Here is a 23,167-nt window from a genome sequence, read left to right as displayed (position 1 = left end):
GTGACTTGTTTTTCTGTCTTTAATTATTGCAGAAGTGATTTTTTAGTTCTGTGTGAGTAAATTGATGCTTCAAGTCTGAAACGGTTACGTTAAGTATCGTAAAGCGTTTTAGATCCTTGATAAATGAGACATATTTGAAAATAGGTTGTTTTTAAGGCTATTTTTGTTACCCTTTACATATTACTTTGTAAAATATATATATATACATTCAAAATATTTGACTTCTAATTTTTAATTTCATTACGTTTTCATATGATTTACATAGTTTTAACAGAAGTTTAATGTAGTTTATGTAACTTTGGGGAAATACTTTAATAGTACTGATAAAACCAGAGTGTTTGTGCAAAACAAATTGGGATTATAAGCACTATTTGATATTTAAAAAATAAATTTCTTTAAATTGGGCTCAGGGACCCACATTTATCTGTAGCCAGGAGGTCAAGAGATAATTTCCTATAAATCATAAAGGTTTGCTGCTGAATGATTAAAAAAGTGTTATTCAAATGAAGCTTTTCACGTGATTGTGGCTAATCATGTCAAACTAATTAGCTCGCTCTCTGCATCAACTCGTTCCTTTGGAAGCTTCTTGCTCCAATTGAAAGAAGAACAAAAATGTGCCACCCATAAGTCAAAAATTCAGGTTATCAACTTGGTAACTTAAAAAAACTTGAAGTTATTAACTTTAAATTTTGAGATATGGATGACAGAAAAATCTGTTTTTTCATTGGCAGAAACAAGCTTCCATATGTTCCCACTGCTGCTTAGCTTTGTTTATTAGCCAATTAGACTGTATGGAGAAAAGTCCATCTGGCATCTGTCTTTACAAACATTTTTGAAAGAGTGGGTCGTTCCCTGAATTTAACCGTGGATCTGTAGTGGGAATGCAATGAGTTCATTTAAAGTAGAAGTGTTTAGGAACCACAGGAACTCTGTGTGAAGTTAAGGTCGCTGAGGTGCTCTGCTGACTCAGTAACAGCAGACCTCCAACCTTCGTCTGGCATTAACATCCACAGAAAAACTACGGTGGGAGCTTCTTGGCAGCTGCTGCAGCTTTGCGCATGTAGTGTAAGTATTACAAGAGTGTTTATATCTACAGCATATTTTTATACACTTATCCACAAACTAATTCTGATTTATTAGAATTAGTTTGTGGAACATTTCACCAACGCAGCAGCAAAGTAGTACAACAATATGCATGTTCATCATTATTTCAATTTATTGTAAAACCAATGGAGTTAATAGGTGAATTTTCTGCTCCTGGATATGAACATATATGCATGTCAGAATATGAGACTGCATAAAAAGCCATGCAGTAGCTAAGAAAAACTCAGCCAGGGTTGGTAATGTGCAACAATACCTCTTATGGTGTATTTAATAATTTGTTTGTGTGTATTTAGTAATATAAGGTGTATTTTCTGAAAGAATATGGGGGAAAAATTGGTGCCGCACATTCTTGCTAGTTAAAAATGTGGCCTACAATGGCCCAGTGCTCCCAGAGATATTTAATGGAAACGTTCAAACAGGTTTTTTTATACATACTTGTTAACTAATATACATGGTCTTGGGAAATAGCTTCAAAGCTTCCCATTCATATTAAATGAGGCTGGTTAACTGCAGCAACAAGCTCCAGCCAGTAAATGCATGTCGGCATCAGATCAGATGTATCATTCATGTAACAGCAGAGAGGTTTTTATGCTCAGAATATATTTTTTTAAGCTGCCACAGATTGTCTTTACAGACTCTGAGCTGTTCAGTGTTCATCAGTTTTCTTCTTCCGAGAAGCATCAGATCGGATTTCTTAGCAGCTTAGCTGTGTTTTTTTTGGTTATGTAAGGGCTTCGGTTTGGGCTTGATGTCTAGACTGGAGCCATCGTTCTGAATTAGGAGCAGTGTATAGTGTAACAAATAGCTCACAAAGCCAGAATCTGCAACTTAAGTACATTTAAACACAACACAAAGCAAACTGTGAGTGGGATTTTTCTCTCATCCAGTTGAGCATGTCTTGCTTTTGTGGTGGTATTGAGGTGTGTATTTCCACGGTCTTCACCCTTTTGAAAGAGATTGGTCTTGGAGCCAGAGTGGTTGCAGTCTAGTCAGACATTTTCCTGGACTGCTAAGGCCTCAGATAATGAGATTTATTAGTCTCCTGCATTTAGAGGTGTTTCCACTTTCAGACGGCACACAAACGCACCTCTTGCTCTGTTCACCTAGATAATCCATGATCCTCTGACAACCTTATTTCCTGTTGACACTGATTGTAATTATTTGTGAAAATTGACTGCGCGTAATTTCTGTTTGGATTGTCTAGAAGAACAAAAAGTCAAATCCTTCTGCGTGTGCTGTATCCTCACTTTGTCGCCAAGGCTGCGGGGTGCTCTGTCCAGCTCCAGCTGAGTCATCTCTCATCTTAGTGATGGATGCCTTTTTATCACTAATGCAAGCTCGCAGCCAAGCGCCTTCGCACCAGAGCTGGAGAGGGGAGGCGGTGGTGGGGTTTCAATCACCATCTGTTGAGCGGTCGGGCACTCTGTCCCCAGCCCTATCATCTTTGTCCCTGCTCACCCAGGCCACAGGAAAGTGGGGCACAGCCAATAATCAATCAAGCACTCCTGATGAGGTGAAATTATGAATTCTCATTCACATCTGAGCAAGCACTAAACTTCTTTTGCATGTGGCCAGATGGTCAAAGAACAATAGACATTGGCAGCAAGATGGAGTGGTCAAGCATGACATATGAGAAAGATGCCGCCTCTTATTCCAAAATAAAAAGCATTGGCGTCAGGTGATAAGAAAATTCTAACAATCATACATTTTCTGACATAAAGTAAGATTTTACTCGTCCCTGGTCACGTGTATGTGTGTCTCTGTGTGTGTGTGTCCAGCTCCAGTCTGTGCTGCAGTGGATTAGTCAGCTGCATTTATTTAAGGTATTGCAGTGAGAGCTGAGTAGTCCCGGACAGTGTGAGAGCGTCCGATCTTCAAGATGCAGCGCATCTACATGCACAGCAATGAACACTTTGAGGTTTTCACCACTGTCCTTGCTCCACAAGGTGAGTGGAATCATATCTGCAGGGAAGTGTGGCTTAGCAGGACATTATTTATGTGGTTAGCAAGAGCAAGCCCAGTGCCAGCTGACCGATAAATGCCTTGTTTTCCCTCCTTCTGGACAGTGTACATAAAGATTTAGCTGCACAGATGTTTATGTGCGCGCATTAATGTCGAGGTCTTCTTATGGACATTTGCATATTAATGAAAAATGTTGAAAATAACCCTTTTTTGCTGATTCATTTCTGCTCTTGATGATAAACAGGGAGGTATCGATACAGAGCAGAAGCTGAAAAGGCAAGTTCACTTTTTTCTTAATTTTCATCAACAGAAATCTGCATGTTTAACTGCACTGATATGAAAATGAGAACTCAATTCACAGGTTTATGTATGCTTATATATGTCAAAGACTAATGGATATGAATGTGACATTGCATCAGTTTAATCAGTTTCCTGCAAAACTACGCATTTAGTTTTCCACTTTCTCTCACATAATATTCAGGTGTAACATAATGAAGGGTAAACCCTGATTAAGAGTTACCATTACACTAAATAACAACTAATCCAAGTCTTCACACGTAATCCTTTCCATTCACCGACTCTGATCTGCGGGCTGTAAAAAAAAGGAGCTGGACGCTGATCATGAACAAGTTCTGCCCTAACATAAATGTAGCATTGAATTTTAATCTTGCAATATTGAATATTCAAATTAGAGTTAAAAATTATTGTAATTCTCCTTTTGTCCATTAGATGGTAGTGGTGCACAGGTACAGGCCCCACTGGCCTGACGAGCTGGAGCTGTCTCCAGGTGACGTCACCCTGGTGCTGTCCAAACACGAGGAAGGGAGGTGGTTTGGGCAGTTGCAGAATGGGCAGCGAGGTTATTTCCCCGCCTCATGCGTGATGGAGCTGCGCCAGGTTGGTTGGCTTCTTGAATGTGCTCAGTAATGCAGAGAAAGTGGACAGAACTGTTGCTGCTGCAGCTTACAGATGACAGATTATATTATCCTCTCTGCTCTGCTTGTCACATGTATGTTTTAAATAAGCCAGAACCAAATGTGTGCCTACATAAACATATTACAGTCATGACAGAATTTAGAAACGCCTATGAGAGCTGTTTCCTTAAGTCAGTCTTGAATTGTTGCACATTTAATAAGGGATATTTATAAAGGGTAATTCATAAATTTCAGACTTAAATGCATAATATTTGCACTGGTTTTGGTGCGAGCTCATATTGTGCAGTGATTGACCAGAAGCAAAGAGATTTCTCACAATTTTACCTTCTCTAATTTAGCAATTAAACACTGACAAACACAGCAGGTGTTAAGAAGTATAACATGCTCCTCACTAACAGTTAATAACTATAAACTATTCTCTCACCATTCTCTGAAAAAAGTTTAAAAAATTTCCTGTATTATCAAAACTTTTATAATGTCAGTTTGATTTATGTTATTTGCTATAACAAAAAGACATGATCAAAAATTACTTCTATGTTTTTGAACAACACAAATAAAATAAAAAATCAAAAACAACAAGAAGAAAAGTGTTTTAAATAACTCTATTTTATAATTACTGTCTATTTACTATTAAATAATTAATAAAAGGTGGAATTAAAAACATCATGTTTCCACTCTCAGGCAAATCTGCCTCCCAAAGGCCTTCGGAGGAGTTTATCTGTGAGGACTACACCCGGTGACAGTGAACGCGGCAGATATGGGAAGTAGGTGTAAACACACACATCAATAATTTCATGCTTCCCTCTTATCAAGTATATGCACGCACACACACACACACAGACACACAATCATGCACATACACCCAGCATTCGGCAGATGTTCCCCACATCCCCCATCTCCAAATCCCACCCCACTGCTCTCCGCCCAGCACCCCTGAACAGGTGGCCCCTCTCTTCCCTCATTAGTTGACAAAGCACACTGATTACTGAGCCTGCTAAGCACACACACGCACACACACGCACACACACGCACACACACGCACACATGCTAGTCAATCCCCTTCTCACAGTGCTGCATCTCATTAGGGCCAAAGAAGAGCAAGAGGGAAAGAAAAGACTTTGTAGTTGTTGTTTTTTTATCTAAAAGAAAAAACAGTCAAATACACCCCTGCAAGAACTATTTGATATACAGCACATTTGGTTTATTAAAATAAAATCTATTACATTTCATAGTGCATACTCTCTCTCTCTCTCTCTCTCTCTCTCTCTCTCTCTCTCTCTCTCTCTCTCTCTCACACACACACACACACACACACACACACACACACACACACACACACACAAACATACTGTACATAAGCCCACAGGCCTCTTCACATCTTGTCTGCTCACAGTGGAATTTGGGTCATAAGGAATAAACAGGGTCTTTGTGTTTGTTATTTCCTCTTTGTGCCCCAGTGGACACATTCTGCAGGCATTCAAGAGGGGGAGCAGAGGAGGTGGAGGAGGAGTGGGGCTGGAGAAGGGCCAGGGTGAGCGTGAAGGCCCTTTCCTGGTTCGGAGCTCCCAGATCCCTTTGCCTCAGCCCGTGGCCTCTCAGCCCCAGGCACAGAGATCTCCAAACTTGCTCCACAGGATCTTGTCCAAGTGCCGGAAAAAGATTGAATGCCAGGGAGCCACCAATGGGGCCTTCGAGGGCGACTAAGAAACCCTTTTCTTTGTCCTGGGTGGCTGAGCTGAGATCACTTTGGTGAGGTTGCACTCGGGGTGGAGGATGAGGGGGTAGAGGAGCTTCTGAAATGTGCAGATGAGTTTTGAATTTCCTGATGTGGGCTTGTACTTGTGCTTTATCAGGATTTTCTAAATGCAAGCAGGAGGTTGAAGGCTGAATGTAAACCCCCTGATTAGTGATGTCACAGTAGTGTATGTGTGTGTGTGTGTTTGTGTGTGTGTTACCCACTTTATCTGATGGGCAAAGCATGCCGTGACATCACTGATGGGGGTGTTGTCTCAAGTGCAACATGCTGGAAAGTTTGAAGGTGTTGCTCTTTTCTGCCCAGTTCAGCTAATCTAAAGTCAGGCTTATATTCTGAAAACTGTACAACATTAGTCGCTGCAATCAAAGCTCAAACAACGTAGCAGTTAGATGCAGTCAGTGAAGCAGGAAGTGATGCTTCATGATTATTAAATTTAGCCTTTTCTATAACGCTGCCTTTATTGAATGTTATTTCTGCTGTTGGTTTTGTTATGTTCCTTACTTTTTTCCTGTGATTTGTTAATGTGTGTCTATGTCTATTTAATATGCTGTAATATGTTACTGTGATAATGATAAAACCAGCAAACCCTCCGTGACTGTATGATGATTTCATTTCAGTCCAAACATGCCTCGGTGTACGACTCAGTGCTTAGGCTCCTGTTCATTTTCCTTTGAACACACTGGGCCTCCCTTCTTTCTAATAGGAAGTGTGATTGAGGCCTGCTGAAAGCTTTGCCAAAAGACCAGGGATTGTGCCAGTTGCCCCAGCAACTACAAAGCAGCTCTCAGAAGTTGCATGTAGTCTTTCTTTTTCAGTGGTGCCTCCCAGCCTTGTCCTTGTGGTGGGATCTCTATAGGGTGGGCTGTAGATTACCTTCTGCAGAGGACATAAAATCCTAACTTTGGCCTTGACCTCCACAGGGAAATACACCCCTCCTCCACTTGCTGTTTGATATTCACTGTTGTATAATCCTTTGTTATAAAGGCTGCAGGAGGCAGTCACTCTGGGGCCAGTGTTTGGAGGACATGTCCTGCACAGTGAAGAGTGTAAATGTTACAAAGACAGACAGCTCCACTCGTCCTGTAGCAAACTCTCATTCACAAGGAGAATATTGTAGCGTTTACTGTTAGAGTTTACCTCGAGCCTATGACTCACTTTTATATAGGGTCAAGGAATTATTGTGAATAACTTTGTGATTACTTCTGGAGTTTGACAAAAGAACTGAGTGTATGCACATATATACAAAGTTATTGTAAGTGTAGCTGGATATCGGGTATAAAGTATGGAGGATCAAAACTGTCAAAATCCAAAATAAACAATAAAAAACTTTAATATTTTTAAATGAAATGAAATAAATAAATAAATATGTCTACAAATGCACCAAAAAGAATTGCAAACATTTTTGTCATTTTTAATTTTTACATTAATTATAAAATATGGCAAAATTATTATTTTTTTTTACAATTTTTTAAAATTAATATAATTGAGCTTAAGTGTCTTATTGGATACATGGCTCAATACATGAGCGGGGCACCAAAAGGAATAGGCAGGAATGCCAGAGGAGCAAAACACCAAGCAGTGGTAGACAGAACAGTGGCCTGAAACTGCAAGACCAAGCTCACCAACCTGTGCACTGCCTGGACTGACTGTAAGAAACCCTATGCCCAGTGCCCCACACATGGATCCTGGATGCCTAGAATAGTACAAGATCAACAGGATCCTAAGAGCCATCCTCAGGAATTCAGTGGGGATGTAGCGAACAACTTCAGAGGCCAGCTTCAAGCCAATAGCATAAGTCACCATCAAGTGTAGGATCTGCCAAGGAGATGGTCTGTCCCCTCTGCTGTTCTGCATAGGCCTGAACCCCCTCAGTGAGATTATTGAAAACAGAATGGAGCGATCATCAGCCACCTCCTCTACATGTGTGATATCAAGCTGTATGCCAAGAGTGAATGAGACATCAATGCACTGATCCATACCACCAGGATATACAGCGACAACATTGGAATGTTGTTCAGACTGGAGAAGTGTAATAGGATGATGACAAAGAGAAGGAAGCTAGTCAGAGCTGAGGGGACTGTAATACCAGAGGACAGCTACAGCTACAAGCTGCAAGTACAAGTGGTCTGGAAGTCACAAGGTTAAAATGGGACATACCCCCTAGGGTGTTTGGTAATGAATGAGCTAAGGTCCTGTGCGACCTCCATATTAAGGCAGACAAACTGGCGATGGCTAACCAACTGGGCATAGTAGTGGTAGAAAAGCAGAGGAAGATGGCTGTAGTGATAGCTGTAGCTATACTAAGTGATAGCAACATCAGGAAGAAGGAACATGACAAGCTCGAGAAAAACCAAGGGATGAGAGAAGAGCTTGCAAAGTTGTGGAGGGTGAAAGCAACGGTGGTCCCCATGGTAATCGGACCACTCAGTGCAGTGACCCCTAAGCTGGGCAAGTGGTACCAGCAGATCCCAGGAACAACATCTGAGATCTCTGTCCAGAACAGTCCAGAACAGTCCAAGGAAGGATCCTCAAGCTGCCAGGCCTCAGGTAGAGGACCCGATCTTTCACAGAAAGAACTGAATTCTTTCTGTGTTCTGTATTACTGACTGTCATTAAAAGTGTCAGAAGGTGAAAGATGAAAAATTAAAAATAAAGGAAATAAAGATGTGTGAGATAATACTACAAAGGTAAATTGATAAAGAAGCTGAATGAAACATTATTATCATTTTTTTTATTCTTTACATAATTAATACATACATGTATTTTTCCATTAAATTTTTTATTTAGCAGCATCAGTCCTCCATACTGTAGAGATAAACTTTCCATTGAAAGTAAGTCATAGCCTGGCAAATCCCCAGTCAAATGTGAGCCTGACTTACCTCACATGGCGCTGACACACACAACAGTGGAAACAGTGACCTATATAGAGCGGAAAGGCCAGTGTCCAATTTTAACACGCACACACACACACACACACCCACACACACACACCCACACACACACACCCACACACACACACACACACACAGATACAGTCTCCCGCCTAAAAGGCTCCTATCCCTGTTGTGTTGTGCTGGGTGTCTTTTGGGTGGTGGGGGAGGAGAGGTGGAAGGAGGGGGTAACCGGGGTGCCTGCCAGATGACTGCTCTGTCAGCCCTATAATGGGCTGCCATCTGCTGTCTAGCATACACAAAGGCAAACAGTGTGTGTGAGAGAGTTTGTGCACTCGCTTATGGGTGTGTGCTTAAAGAAAGAAGGCCGAGGAGATTTGGTCAGATGCCTGTAGGCTCTGTTTCATGTCTTTGGTGCACAGGGTAGACCCAAAAATGGACACACACACATACCTTACCTAGTCAAGCTGACTGAATGATAAGAGATACAGAAGGGGGGCAAACGTGCACTGGACATTATACGGTAATTAAATCAGTGGAAACTACAGCATGTGAAGAGAATCTGTATATCTGGGTTAAATGTAATTCATCCAAAAACAGCAATTATATGTTTATTTTAGGTCTATATAGTGTTTCAGTAAGTCATTGTTTCAACTAAATACATGCAGGAGGTACAAAGTGGAAGGGCTGCTGCCAATAACCAATTAAGAAGCAAAGGGTCCCCGACATCTTTCGGCTCATAGTGCGGGTCACGCAATAACAAAAGGCCCTCTTGTACCAGAATGAAAGCAAAGGAGGACAGATTGATTAAGTGGACATGGCGTGCATGTGGCGCTCGTGTGTTTATGTGTACATTGTTTGCATGCATGCGCACTGCCGCTCCTTCAGCATAAGGCAAGTCGTCACATTCTCCCTCCATTTGGGGGGCAATTGAGTGAATGGGCCTGTAAAACCAACAGCCCAAAGGACAAAGGAGCTCAGGGGCATTAAGTCATGGGTGAGTGGGCCCCTTTAGGGCCAGCAGCTGACCCTGTGGAGAGGCCTCTTGTTCTGGTGGAGGGGGCTCGTGTCCCTGGACCCCAGGCCAAGTTGACAGCATCCCAACGTATACATACACACATGACAGAGAGGTCATCTTCAAACCACTCCATGAGTTGTCACACCCAGCCTTCACCTGCTTAGATGTCCACGCTGCATGTGAGGAAAAATTAGAGTGCATGATTAAAGGTGGAATATTTCAATTTCCACTTTCACCATTTAAAAAGACAAAAAGCTTTCAGTGGCGTTAGTTTTTGGCAAGACGTCAGAGTGTCGCCATGCCCGCTGTGAACGTGTCAGAAAAACTAAGCGATCATCAGAAATCTTTATTATGCAGAAAACAGCATGTAACGTATACTAATTTGCACAAAGGCATTTTGGCAGTTGATGGCAAGTGAAAATGCAAACACAAGAAAGTCAGAATACCTTTAAAATTATCCAACAAATGCATTTATTTAGCCAAATTAAGTACATGGTTACAAAGACAGCTGGCAGGATTTCTATGGTACCTCGATTATGGTTTCAACTGAAAATGCTATATAGTATAACTCAAGTGTTACATGTGTGATTCTCCTGTAAATGAAAGCAAAGTCCAGCATCTTGTGTACTGCTCATGCATAACTACAATAGTATATGACAGCTGCTACTATCCTGTACTTATATGTACTTAATGCCCTTGCAACCTATGATGTTACAATGTCATTAACACACAAACAGATTATCTTGGTTTTAACAAATGGAATGTACAAACCAACACACAGAACATACGACACAAATATATACAGATTAGACAGATCTCAGCCACCCGATCCAAATATACAGTAAACATCTTACAAAGTTGTTTAGTCTGTTTTTAGCGTTGTGTACCATATTCTTCTGATCTTTCCACCTGATTTCCCTGACAAGATTCCCTTCTTATTCTCACTCAAATACTTAATGCAGGATAATCCAGATTATAGCCATTACTGGATCCACTAAAGCAGATGATACAAGAAAAAAAATACATGTAGCTATAGTGTTACTTCACCAGATTATGGAGCTTTTTTTAAAGGATGGTTCGAGAGTGCATTTGTTCTTGTCCATAAGGTGAAATGAGTGAGCAGAGAAACATGTGACATCTCACTCAAGGGTAGTTCAGCAGGATACAAGGAGACAATGGCTGCAGCAGAGATCGTATCTGGATCTTGTACAGATGTTAATAAAAACAGAATGCAATGATTTGCAAACATTTTAAGCCCTATATTTAGTTTAAAATGTCACAAAGATAACAAGACAAAAAAATGTAAATAGAAAGATTTGCACTTATTTTGAACTTGATGCCAACAAGGTGTTTCAAACCAGCTTAAATACTAATACTACATTAGAAAGGTTCATTGTAGTGACTATAGTGACCAAGGCAAATTAGGGAGGCATCCTTCACTTAGTGAGACTGTGTGGGCTAATAGTTCAGTAATAAATGTGATGTCTCCAGAGGACATCAGTGAAGCTGACACTGAAACTAAAATGAAACATCTGACAACCATTTTCAGTGAACGGCTTCTTGCAGTTGCCCACAGTGTATGTAATAAAAAATGGCATTCAAAGTAAGAATAGAAAAAAAATTAATCTAACAATATCCAGAAATACAGCTGCCTGGGCCAAGCTCATTTAAAACGGACTTGGATGAAGGGAAAAACTGTCCTGTGGTCTGACCAATCACAATCTGTAATTCATCTCTGACATCGTGGACAATGTGTTGTCCGGGCTAAAAAAGGGAGACGGATCAATCAACTTGTTATGAGTGTCCAGCTCAAAAAGCCAGATGATATTCGGTTGCATTGTGCACACTGCACGGCTAATATGCGTTTTAATGCTTGGTGATATTGCTCCAAAGAAAGAGGTGAAGAAAGCAGGTGCTAAACTGTCCAGCCCAGCGTTCGGACATGTCATAAAGAAATTAAAAATATGACAAAGAGGACTAGGAGCTGGTGACCACTAAAATCTAAAAATGGGAAAACATTTTGCTTTCAGACTAGTGCACCTGCCTTCCTCATAGTGTTAAAAAAGCAGTAGTCAGTGGTAAACAAGCCCTTGTTTTCACCTTATTTGAAACATATTACTGGCATCAGTATCAAAACATAACATCCAACGACATCTTTGCACTGTTTACAATTAAATATAGGGTTTTAGCAACATATTGCATTCTGCACAGCAGCCCAGCATTTTAGGAGACAGAATTGTAATAACATATGTATTGACCAATATGTATTTTGTGTTTTAGCTCAAAGCCATCTGTCTAAAAATACAAGGTTTTTACGTAGTGCATTTTAAATACACCTTTTGCAGCAAAACAGGAGAAAAGAACATGTGTAAATAAAGCAGCATGATCTTAACATCAGCATTCAAACATGAATGAGCAAACATGAGCAAACATAAGGAAACACCCATCTAACACATACACACACGAAAAAAGGTAAGAACTGGAACTACATTATGAGAATGAACATTTACATTTAAACAAAGAGGAAAAAAAGTGCAATTAGTCTATGATTAGAGGTCAGAAATGGAGTCCCGCTACCTACATACATCCTATCTATATTTTACAAAATCACACGTACAACTATGCAAAGGTTATTTGCTAGCTCTCGCCTAATCAGGAGAAGAAATTAACATTAAATCAGTTGCAGTGCTTGTTCTTCTAACTTGGAGAAATAAAAAACTGAATGGTTGCCCAATCCTAATTTTGAAAGAAAAAAAGACAATATAATTTCTCAATAATTTCTCTTAAATGTTTTCTTTTAGAAATAAATAAATTAGTAGACATTAAATAAATAAAACCTACAGCCCTCACATAAAACCTAAATCCTTCTCCAACAAAATGCTTGTTGCTGAGCACTAATGATACGAACGTCTGACCAAAACAATGGCGGCCATTCATTCCCTAATAGAGAACTGCTTTAGAGCAAGTGAGAGTTTTTAGGCTGTTTTGGCAGCAAGATTAAACTTCTTCGAAACTCACGGTGTCCGATTTATATTAATATCTAAGCCTTAGAGCTGTCAGATAATAAATAAAACAAACAAAAATAAACATTAAGGTACCCTTCCATTTTTGAGGTTCTTTCACATGTACATTGCAATGAAATACATTCAACCGATGTCTCCACCGACTCTATGGCCTTGGAAAGGAAACGCTGTGTTATAAAAGGAATAAAATAATAATAAAAAAATACCATCACAAGTGCTATCCAGTTTGCCCTCGAAAATACTGCTCCTTTCTCAGCAGCAAAGTCAACTCAATAGTGCAATACTGACAGCTTCCTATTTCCATCCTAAAAACTTCACATGGAGTCCGATTGGCATTCCTCCTTAACATAACACTGCTGTCACAAAAAACATGTAAGTGCATTTTTTTTCTCATTTAAAAATCAATAGTAACATTACACACTCACCAGCCACTTTGTTAGGTACACCTTCCTAATATGGGATTAGACCCTCTTTTGGCTTCAGAACTGTCTTAATTCTTCATGGCGCAGATTCAACGAGGTGCTGGAAACTTTCCTGAGTGATTTTGATCCTTATTGACATGATAGCATCACATAGTTGCTGCAGATTTTCAGCTACATCCCAAAGGTGACTGGATCTGATGGGGTCTGTTGTCTGTGGATCCCATTTGAGTACAGGAAGGCAGGATGGATGCATGATTTCATGTCGTTTACTCCAAATTCTGACCCTACCATCTGAATATTGAGACTCGTCAGACCAGGCAAGATTTTTCCCAATCTTTTTTGTACAGTTTCAGGGAGCCTGTGTGAATTAAAGCCTCAGTTTCCTGTTATTAGCTGACAGGAGTGGCATCTGGTATGGTCTTCTGCTGCTGTAGCCCCTCAGCTACATCAGAGGTGCTCTTCTGCATATTTTGGTTATTTGAGTTACTTTTGCCTTCAGTCTGGCCATTTTTACCCATTTTGAATTTTGTATCTGTAAAACCTAGAGAAGGTAGTGATGGAAAATCCCAGCAGATCAGCAATTTCTGAGCACCAACAACCATGCTGTGTTCAGTCACTTAAATCACCTTTCTTCCTCACTCTCACGCTCGGTGTAAACTTCACATCATATGATCATCTTGACCATATGATATGCCTTGCGTTAATGAGCGGTCGAGCAGATATACCCAATAAAGTGGCCAGTGAATGAAGTCTGTACTGCGTCAGTTTACAACCCATGGCGTGATTTCATTGTACACGGGTGTCGGTAAAAAGCTACAAATGCTGCACATACGTGTTTTTTTATCTGCTAACAGCAGTGGGACAGTTTAGTAAAAACATGCAGGAGGAGATAAACAATGAGTAGCGCTACATCTTATAATGTCTTTCATGTCTTTAAACAATATATTAATAATATACAACTCAGAAGCAGCCGCTGCTGGTGATACACACTATTTCTGCAGCCTACTCTATGTGCAGGTTGATTAAAAGAAAAAGCCTTTTTGTATGTGTACAAAACTGCTCATGACTGCTGGCAAACAGAGAACACTTTGGGCAGTTACCTCAAAATGCGTTGAGAACAAAACCTCTGTATGGACGTCACTGGCAGTGCACTTCTGCTTCAGAAGAAAAATAAAACAATTTGTCTTCACTGGATTGTCTCTTACAAGATTCAGTGGAGGTTTTAGTTGTCGGACAGATGTAGTGCTGCCTGCGTAGTCGAGGGGACGGCTTTAAAGCACAAGCGCCCTTGAGACAGAGGTGGACGGTGGGTAGGGATTCAGGTACTGACGAGCCTGTTCTGTCATGATCAGTTGGTCCTGCGTCTTTCCATAAACCACTGCTTCCCACTCACTCACCTGCACAGAAGGTGATCAGTGGTTACTGTGATTGTCTGTTTCTACCCTTTTCACAGCATTAACTACACATTGACATTAATGACAGTTGTTTTGTTTCGTCATACCTGTGCAGTGTTGTGTTTTGTTGCTTTGTTAGAGGTCGGAAGCTTCTTCGTCCGAGGGCTAGTAAAGTGTTGAGTATGAACGGCGACTCCTAATGAGAGCTCATCTTTCCCAGAAGTCACAGAATGGCCACACTCGTCTCTCTCGGAGATCGGAGAAACCAATGAAGAGCTTGTCAGTAGACCTTCATCTGACACCTGCAACATGGCATTCTTTGAATGGTGCAGGTTTTAAGAAAGCAGTAGATTAAGAGTAATAGTAATTACATGGTATTTATAAAAATACTTTTACTTGGAAAGGGCTCCAGGACCTGAAGCTGATTTGAAGTGTGGTCAGAGAGGCTTACCTGTGCATCGTCGAGCTGGTCTTGGAAAAGTTCAGTATTAATGCTTTCTTTGCCCCAAGGGTCCAGGACAAGAGACTTGCGCACTTTTCTAGCTGGGCCATCCATCTAATTTTGAAGCATCAAAATGAAATAAAATTATTTCTTAGTTTTTTGATGAGGTGTTGAGGTCATGAAGGTTGTATTTCGTGACTTACGTTATGTTTCCACACTCTGTAATCTGGCTGTAAGTCTGCTCTGTTGAAGATGTCTGTTCCGGTCTCTTGCTTTAGAACTTCTCGAATGTCTTCTTCGAGAAAGGCCAAAGGCTGTGGCTGCAAAACAAAAATGGATGAGTATAACCACAAAAAAGGCAGCAATATGTTCACCTGCTTGCACCAGAATTTGGCAAATTTACCTCTCTCTTTAGTGGCCCGTGCATTTTCTCCTGGGCAGCCAAAGCATTTTTGAAAGGAGTGGGTGTCCTCGGAGTTGGAGTCATGACTGTTTTGCAGAATTTAGGAGTCCTGGAACTACATATTTGTAATTGTGATTACACTAGTTTTCTGCAAGCAAAAAGATCTTCTGATATACTGCTTACAGCCGATTCATTTACCCATCATTCTCTTTCTGGTGTTTAGGTGTGGTATCTTTTTGAAGGGGTGTGTTGAGCAGACACCTCTGACCGCACACAGGAGTTGAGGTGAGGGCGGGGTTTTCCAGATTGAGATGCTCTGGCACTGATATGTTGCAGAACTGAGGAGAATGAAGACATGGCATATTAGTCAAATCACTGCATCAGCTGTAATGGGAAGATGTTCTCTGAAGTAAATTATTAAGATAATTACTCGTGACGGGGTAAATGGCAGTGTCTTTATAGGTGTTTTCTTGGGAGAATTTGAAATATTTTCCAAGAAGGAAGAGCAAGTCTTGTCACACAAAGGAGATGGTTCCCCCCTCTCTCTTCTCCTCTTCCTCCCAGTGGAAGCCTGGGTGGGTTTGGATGAGTTAATGGGAGTCAGGGATGTAAGATCTCCCACACCAAATGGAGCACAGTTCCTGTCTTGGCCTAAGTCGGTAGTGGCAGCGTTGACTGGGTAATTCACTGAATTGTACATGGTGCTCTCTTGCAAGATAGTGCTATAGGCTGCCTGGTTGTGCCTGGACGGCGTCGCCGTCTCTGACAAATCAAAACTGGCCACTTCGTTCCATGCGACAGGATCCTGCAGAGCAAAACACATCTACAGTAGATCTTTAATACATTCACAATATTTGGCCAACAAATTTACACAGAGTTATGTTTGTTCTGTGTTCATCTCCATTTGTTACTCACTGAATCAATAAGCTCCATGGTCTCTGCAAATTCTGGTATGGTCTGCAGGGTGGACAGCACTGTGCTGGCCTCTACAGCCAGGAACTTGCTGGGCGAGACAGGAAGCGGTGCTGGAGCTCCCTGCGGGATCTCAGGGCCCTCCCAGGGTCTTCTCTCTGCTTGTTCTTCCAGGCTACTGCTACTCGTGGTTAGCGTGTCATCTGACACACTGTCTGGCCATGCTGGGTACTGCTCCAAACTCTGAGATAGAGGGCAGCAGGGGACGGGTGGGGGTTAAAGACACTGCTGTTAGATCTTTGGCTCGTGCAGCAGGATGGTGTCTGATCTGATGGGTTTGGCAGATGTGGTGTAAAATTATTGCTAATTTGCACGAGTTTGGAAATTATGTGTAGGAAATGGTGGGAAAAAATTGTACAGTATAAAGTCGCTCACTGAAAAGAATAAATGTGAATGAAGTATGAAAACAGTCAGTGCAGACAGAATAGAGACTGAGAATGCTTTAGTCAGAACCAAACTGCGGGCTAAGTGTGGGTATGGTAGGATGGCAGGGAGTGAGGGCTGGAGGGGATGAGGGGGCGGGATCAAGTTTAAAACTAAAATAATGGGCGAGGTGAGGGGTGGGAGCTAGGGGGACTACCAAGCACAGCTTCAGGCCAGTCTGAGTAAGTGGCGAGAAGGGGAAAGTAGTTACTATTGCAACACTACAGCAAACAGGCTACAGACACGCATACATGCCCTCATTCTTGTTTTAGAATATATACACTGCAAAAAGTTCATTAATGAAGGCCAGTTAGAATCAAATGCCAGGATTTTGGACTTAAATAAACTTTTCGATATCAATATATTGTTTTTTCAGATTATGTAACTCGCTGTTTATTTCACTTTGACGCGAAGACATATTTAATATAAATATGAGCCTTTTTACAGTGTATGTACTGTAAGCTATTAACACACGCAGGCTATGCTGACTAAGAATGCTAACACACATTCAGTGTGTGTTCTTACACATGAACCTCTGCACTGCACTTGTTGGTGGACTTCACTCTCTGCTGACATAAGCAGCAGTTCAAGCTCCTTAATTCTTTGCTCTCTGTCAGGATCATCCAGGCAGGATGGCTGGAATAAACAAACATCACGGAGGAAGAGGAGGCGAAAGGAAAAGAGGAAAGAGTTACGAGAGTTAAGAAAATCAGGAAAACAAGACATAAACATAAAAACACTGCAACAACAGCACTGACATCGCACACCCTTTCAGCTGTATTTTGTGTTAGGAGAAAAAACAGGACGTTCAAGTTTTTGATTTGAGCTCCAGAGTTAGCAATCACAAGTACAACTACAGAAAGACCAGAAAATAAAGAAGTCAGACGTTTTCCCCACTAGCATGCAAAGAAACCTTATAAAAGACTCACTGATATGAAGCTTGAATTTTCAGGAAGACTGTCCATCATGTGCCCACCATGAGGCTCAAATGGAAAACCACCCGTCTGCAAACAGAGCATTACACTTAGCTCAAATAGCGCCAAATCCCAACAGCAGTCACCTCATTATGCTTTATATTGTAAGGTAAAGATCATAATAATACAGAGAAAACACAAACAATAACATGTCTCTTTATGAGCAAGCACTTGGCAACAGTGGGAAGGAAAAGCTCCTTTTTAACAGGAAGAACATCTGGCAGATCCAGACTCAGGGAGGGGCGGCCATCTGCCGTGACAGGTTGAGGGTGAGGGGAGGAAACAGGACAAAAGACACACTGTTGAAGTGCAGTGGTGTATAAACACATAAAGGGGAAGGTGAGTGAAGAAGAAACAGTGCATCATAGGAAGCCTGCAGCAGCCTAAGTCTTTTTCAGCATAACTAAAGGAGGATTCAGGGTCACCTGATCCAGACCTAACGATATGCTTTATCAAAAAGGAAAGTTTTAAGCCTGATTTTAAAAGTAGAGATGTCTGCCGAATCCAAACTGGGAGCTGGTTCCACAGGAAAGAGGCCTGAAAGCTGAAGGCTCTGCCTCTCATTCTACTTTTAAATATCACAAGCCCACAGTCTGAGAATGAAGAGATCGATTGGGGTGATACGGTACTATGAGTTTTTTACAGTTAAATGGGCCCTGATTATAAATGTTGTGTTTGAGGTGAAGCATGTTTTAAGTAAGAGGACAAATGAAACAAAGACTGAGGATGGACCTGGTTTGATGCTGTCATAGCCACAGGGCTGCGGTCACAGTGCTGGGGCTCTGTTGGAGTTGCAGGACACTGCCTGTTGTGGCGTCTCTTCCCATTAGCAGAGGAAGTCTTGCAGCCATCTTGCAGGTACCCCTCATGCTCCACTTTTCTCTTCATGGTGGAATTCCAGTGGTTCTTGATGGAGTTGTCCGTTCTGTTAGGGGATAGCATTGCTAGTGTGACTCACTTACATTACTTAGACAGGAAGCACAAACAGACAGTGTGTGACGCACTACACTACCGTCCAGGAAGAAGCTTAGAGATCTCAGCCCAGCGGTTGCCAAGGCGTTTGTGGGCTTCATAGATGATTCGATCCTCTTCCTGAGTCCATGAAGACTTCTTAACTTCTGGGTTGAGGTGGTTGTGCCAGCGTTCACGGCACTGCTTTCCGATTCTTCCCTGGAGGTGCTTCGCAATCACTGACCAGCGCTTGGGACCATATTTATGTACGAGGTCAATAACCTGCATAAACACCACCACGTGGAGGATATTCAGTAGAAGCACAAGTAAATAAATTCATGGATTTATGAATGAATGGGGTAGGGCCCTAATTAATTCTGCCACTCTATAAACTTGTTCAAAGAGTTCAGATTTCTAAGAGAAGCAGTGCTGTTTAGAAACCTTCACTATAGCAACAGCAGAGCTTGTTTGGCTCTTTCCATCGAGGCTGAGAAATGTTGTGATGTCACTTTTGGCAGGCTAAGCTATAATTGTAAGATCTGTGTTTTTGTTATGATTCCAACATTTCGGAGGAATGACACACCATTCATGACATTCTTGAACAACAGTGATCCATTTAAGGAATGCATCGCTGGTCTAACAGCAGGAAAAGGTCTTCAAGCTTTGCTTTGTAGGGAAAAAAACTAATTAAAAAAGCGGCTGGCTGCTAAACCTCTTACTTGAAGAGACTGTTTTATTACGAATGACGTAGTGGAGAATTTACTTTAGAAAAAAATGAAAAAAAAAAACCTTCTTGGCGGGAAGTAAGCATGCACATGTGCACAGCCTGGTTATTCTGAAGCTAAAGGGTACATTACATATTGTGGCACTTGTCTTTGTATTGTGTGTTTTCAACCTGTCTAAACTGCTCTCTCCCCTCTCTGCCATATCATTTACCCATTTTGTCACCAATGTTTCTGCACAAAATAGGGATTCAGAGCTCGTCTTACCTTTTGATCCTCCTCCTTTGTCCATGGTCCTTTCACTAGCTCTGGATTGAGCACCTTCTGCCACCGGTGCTGACACTGGCCATCTGTCCTCCCCTGTGATAGAGATACACAAAGAGCAACACCTCATTACAGTAGTAACTGAAAGAGATAAACCAATATGGTGTAAAGTAGTAACATTTTTGTTTAATGAAATTACACAATTGTGCTTACTGGAAAAAGGGTAGCTATTAATTTCCAGGAGTCTGTTCCGTGCTGCTCAACAAGCTTTTTCAGCTTTTCATCCTGAAGAAAAAGAGAGATGGAAAAAAAGCAAATGGTACAGAGCGCGTGTAAGGCATCTTGTTCAGCATTTTCACATAAACACTGTTATACAGTTACCCTTAAAGATGTTTGCGAGGAGATAAAAGCAGAACATAACATGCAATGCCTCAAGTTAAATCTTTTCCAACAAATTCTCTGATAAACTTACCTCATCTCGTGACCACTTTACTTTGCACAGTGTCTTTTTATCTTTGCTCTTCTCTTTACTCTCTGGATCTGTGGACTGCAGCTCTTCATCCTCATCATTGCTAAAATATACAAGGCAGTAAAAGAAGAGCACATTTAGACCACAAATGGAGCCCAAGACTGAGGTATGAGGTCAGTGCCTGTAAGCTAATATATTAGACATCAATACATGGACACCAAAGCTGTAAAAAGAAATTACTTGAGAATGGTGTAAGAAGCTTAACTATTACTACAGGATGAAGGCTCAGTGTAATTAAACGGTCTTGTGACCAAGTAGATTTGCCTACTCTTTGCTTTAACTTCATCTGAAAGAAATAAAATCCCTGTTAAAAGAATTAGACTTTAGCAGTGAGTTATGCCAAGCTTTTTAGGGGCAGGATTGAGGAAAAGCAGCAGCATGTACCAAAAGCTGACCACAACTCTTTTGATGTCATAGCAAAATAAATAAACAAATACATTAATAAAAGACAAATAAAAGCAAAACTAAAAGCATCAGTGGGCAATAAACAAGCCTTTGACACATCATATCAAAACTGAAAGCAATGTGTTCTTCGTGTATTGCACAACACTGACTCTGGACATTTTAGCTAACCAAACAAATGAATCAATGAGTTCGTTGATGCGGGGATCTCAGTGTGACTGCATTAGGTCACAGGTCTTGAAGATGTAAAGACAGAAATAACATGTCAATTATAATTATGCACAATAAAGAACACAAAATAGAACTACTGATAATATAAAATGTCAGCACACTGCATTTCAAAATTTTTGCATGCAAAAACCTGCTGCTGGGCACTAAAGTCTTTGCAGTATGGGAGCAGACTTTAATAAATGGAGGAGAAATTAAATTCCTGAACAGCCAGGCTTGTTGTCCTGTAGGAGACCTCTACAACCACACATGCACACACAGGGGGTTGGGGAGTGCTCTCTTGAGGTCTTGTATGAAAATGTGGATGAAAGGTCTTCCTTAGAGTGGAAACTTTAGTATACCAATTGAATTTTGGTATGGCCTGATTCCCTCACAAGAGGCAAGAGAAGTTTGCTGAAAAGGAAGGAGGGGCCTAAGGTGACTGGAGGAAAGGAGGGGTCTGCATCAACAGGCTCTTTCACTACCAGAGCTTTATAAGTGTGTGTGTGTGTGTGTGTGTCTTGATGAGGTGGAAGAGGTGTACTGGGGTGTGGTTAGGGGACTGGCAAAGCCGTAACGGTCCAGTTCAAAAAAGTTTAAAAAAAAAAGGGGGTATACTTGCATAACCTCCTGGCATTTATTCACTTTGAAACTGAAGAATATAAAACTATAATTCTAGGTGGCAAGTATAAGAAGCACCATATTTATATTCAGTGTTTAATCCATTAGGAATACATCACCTGTCATAAGCAATGAATATGAAATAATAACTCTGAGTTGTTCTAATTGGATAGAGGACTTTCTCTAAAATAAAATGTAACAAGCGTCACCAAATAGTATACTGATCTACATCCAGTGTTCAAACAATCATGTTGCTGTTGAAGTTTATCCATATCTTAGAACATAATGAAAAATGCCCTTTATAGAGGCTAACAGACCAAGGTTACAATTTTAAGGTTTCCTATTTTCCAAAGTCTAAAGGTAGCAGTCCAAACGATGCACGGGGCAGTACTATACTGTTCAAATATTCATACTTACTGGGATGGACTGAGAAAATGTGTAGTACTTTTAGCTTAAGCGATGACTATAATGTCTGATTAACAAAACTGATTGATATGAATAATTTTTAAACTAATTAACCCACATTTTTCACATGGTATACTTATACAGTCTAGAAGCTTTTTCTTCCATTGCCAGAAACCCAAGAGACTTAATGCAAAAATCTGTAATGTATAATTAGAGGACACATGCTATCTGATGTGGAGTTTTTTAGTCGGTGGTTGTTTTTATTTAAATATTCAGAAAAAGTGAATCTGAGCAGTAAAGATGCATTAATCTGGCTGATTTGTCATTGTCTAGTAATGCGTTTTCAAGGATGATGCTGTTACATAACAGCTGTGTGAAACTGGCTTCACATTCACAGAACATTATTTTGAATGCGAAACTTTCAGAAGCATTGCCACCCATTCAAATTAATGCACGTTTCAGGTTGTTTAAGCTATATCTGAAACGTGGATTTTACACTGTCTATACTTTTCATCGGGGTATGTTATTAACTATAGGTGTTATTCATTAACTACTTATTCATAAATCCCATAGGCAGACCTTATTACAGTGCAAGTGTGCAGGTGCACTTGCAGTATAAGCTGTTTATATGAGGCACGTCGTATTAACTGTAAACAGGTGCATTGTGTCACGGGAACTGAATAATGAAACACTGCTGGCACCCACCTGCGTGATTTCACGTTGTCCATGACAGCTGGTAGGAGGACTGAAATTCTTCGTAGATGAACCTGTGCTTGGCAGCTCCCTAAAATCCCTCTTTAATAGATGTGTATCCATAGAAAGCGTTGACAGTCATTGCAGGTTTCTTCGGGATCTGGCTAGCAGCGAGCTAACTAAAAGCACAGTTTATAACATATACTTTCTCCGTACAAGTCATATTCACATCTTCCCAGAGAAAGGCGTTGCTATGTCCTCTTCAGATAAAGGCTGTCTTCAAATGCGGACTCGTAACATAAAAACTCGCTATGAAACTGAAGGTGGGCTACTTTTATTACTCGCCGTCCGGGCTGTTTCTATCATAATCTTTCTCTTCTGTACTTCTGTTTGGCGTTATGATTTTTGTCCATCCCGCCGATTCTCGCGCCCAGCCCTCTGCACAGGCGGCCTCGCCCCCGATTGGTCAGAAACGGGGCCGTGACGAGAGGAGTCGGTTCTCGAAACTGATAGGTCAAAAACGAGGACACACTCGCAAGTGATTGGTTAAGAATTTGCAAGCAGTTCTTTCATTGGTTGAGAATCTCAGGAGGCGAATGTTATAGCTGACAACAGTGTTGTCACCTCTTTCAGCAAAATGGGTCTTTTCATTAT

At 41.0% G+C, this 23,167-nt stretch overlaps 2 protein-coding genes across 6 annotated transcripts; one reads left to right on the top strand and one right to left on the bottom strand.

Moving 5' to 3' along the window:
- Positions 1-2,882: 2,882 nt before the first annotated feature.
- Positions 2,883-6,352, top strand: LOC113029784 (SH3 domain-containing kinase-binding protein 1-like). Its single transcript, XM_026180794.1, has 5 exons — positions 2,883-3,050; positions 3,311-3,342; positions 3,796-3,963; positions 4,683-4,765; positions 5,459-6,352. The coding sequence occupies exons 1-5, from the start codon at positions 2,984-2,986 to the stop codon at positions 5,703-5,705; spliced, it is 597 nt and encodes a 198-aa protein (XP_026036579.1). The 5' UTR covers positions 2,883-2,983; the 3' UTR covers positions 5,706-6,352.
- A 7,204-nt stretch (positions 6,353-13,556) lies between these two features.
- On the bottom strand, positions 13,557-22,931 carry mybl1 (v-myb avian myeloblastosis viral oncogene homolog-like 1). 5 transcript variants are annotated; one of them, XM_026180840.1, is made up of 16 exons: positions 22,526-22,931; positions 20,129-20,228; positions 19,870-19,941; positions 19,660-19,752; positions 18,732-18,952; positions 18,452-18,644; positions 17,675-17,749; positions 17,271-17,381; positions 16,266-16,505; positions 15,781-16,173; positions 15,549-15,688; positions 15,351-15,465; positions 15,151-15,267; positions 14,957-15,061; positions 14,613-14,822; positions 13,557-14,508 (listed from the first exon to the last, which is right to left on the bottom strand). In XM_026180840.1, the coding sequence occupies exons 1-16, from the start codon at positions 22,546-22,548 to the stop codon at positions 14,383-14,385; spliced, it is 2,334 nt and encodes a 777-aa protein (XP_026036625.1). In that variant the 5' UTR covers positions 22,549-22,931; the 3' UTR covers positions 13,557-14,382. The 5 variants fall into 5 exon arrangements, with proteins under 5 accessions (XP_026036625.1, XP_026036626.1, XP_026036627.1 ...); XM_026180841.1 differs by having other exon boundaries at positions 14,613-14,807; XM_026180842.1 differs by having other exon boundaries at positions 15,781-16,155.
- Positions 22,932-23,167: the final 236 nt, after the last annotated feature.

The sequence above is a fragment of the Astatotilapia calliptera genome, chromosome 9, assembly GCF_900246225.1.
Source record: "Astatotilapia calliptera chromosome 9, fAstCal1.2, whole genome shotgun sequence".
In the NCBI taxonomy this organism is placed as follows: Eukaryota; Metazoa; Chordata; class Actinopteri; order Cichliformes; family Cichlidae; genus Astatotilapia; species Astatotilapia calliptera.
The sequence above is the reverse complement of the archived record's forward strand: the minus strand, read 5'-3'. Positions and strand labels throughout refer to the sequence as shown.

Bases quoted from the DNA above. Each gene is read 5' to 3' on its own strand.
- LOC113029784 (XM_026180794.1), top strand. From the start codon at position 2,984: ATGCAGCGCATCTACATGCACAGCAATGAACACTTTGAGGTTTTCACC. The intron at 3,051-3,310 runs GTGAGTGGAATC...GATGATAAACAG, and splicing joins CACTGTCCTTGCTCCACAAG to GGAGGTATCGATACAGAGCA. The intron at 3,343-3,795 runs GCAAGTTCACTT...TTTGTCCATTAG, and splicing joins ACAGAGCAGAAGCTGAAAAG to ATGGTAGTGGTGCACAGGTA.
- mybl1 (XM_026180840.1), bottom strand. From the start codon at position 22,548: ATGGACAACGTGAAATCACGCAG. The intron at 16,174-16,265 runs GTGAGTAACAAA...GATCTACTGTAG, and splicing joins CCATGGAGCTTATTGATTCA to ATGTGTTTTGCTCTGCAGGA. The intron at 14,823-14,956 runs GTAAGCCTCTCT...CACCATTCAAAG, and splicing joins ACCAGCTCGACGATGCACAG to AATGCCATGTTGCAGGTGTC.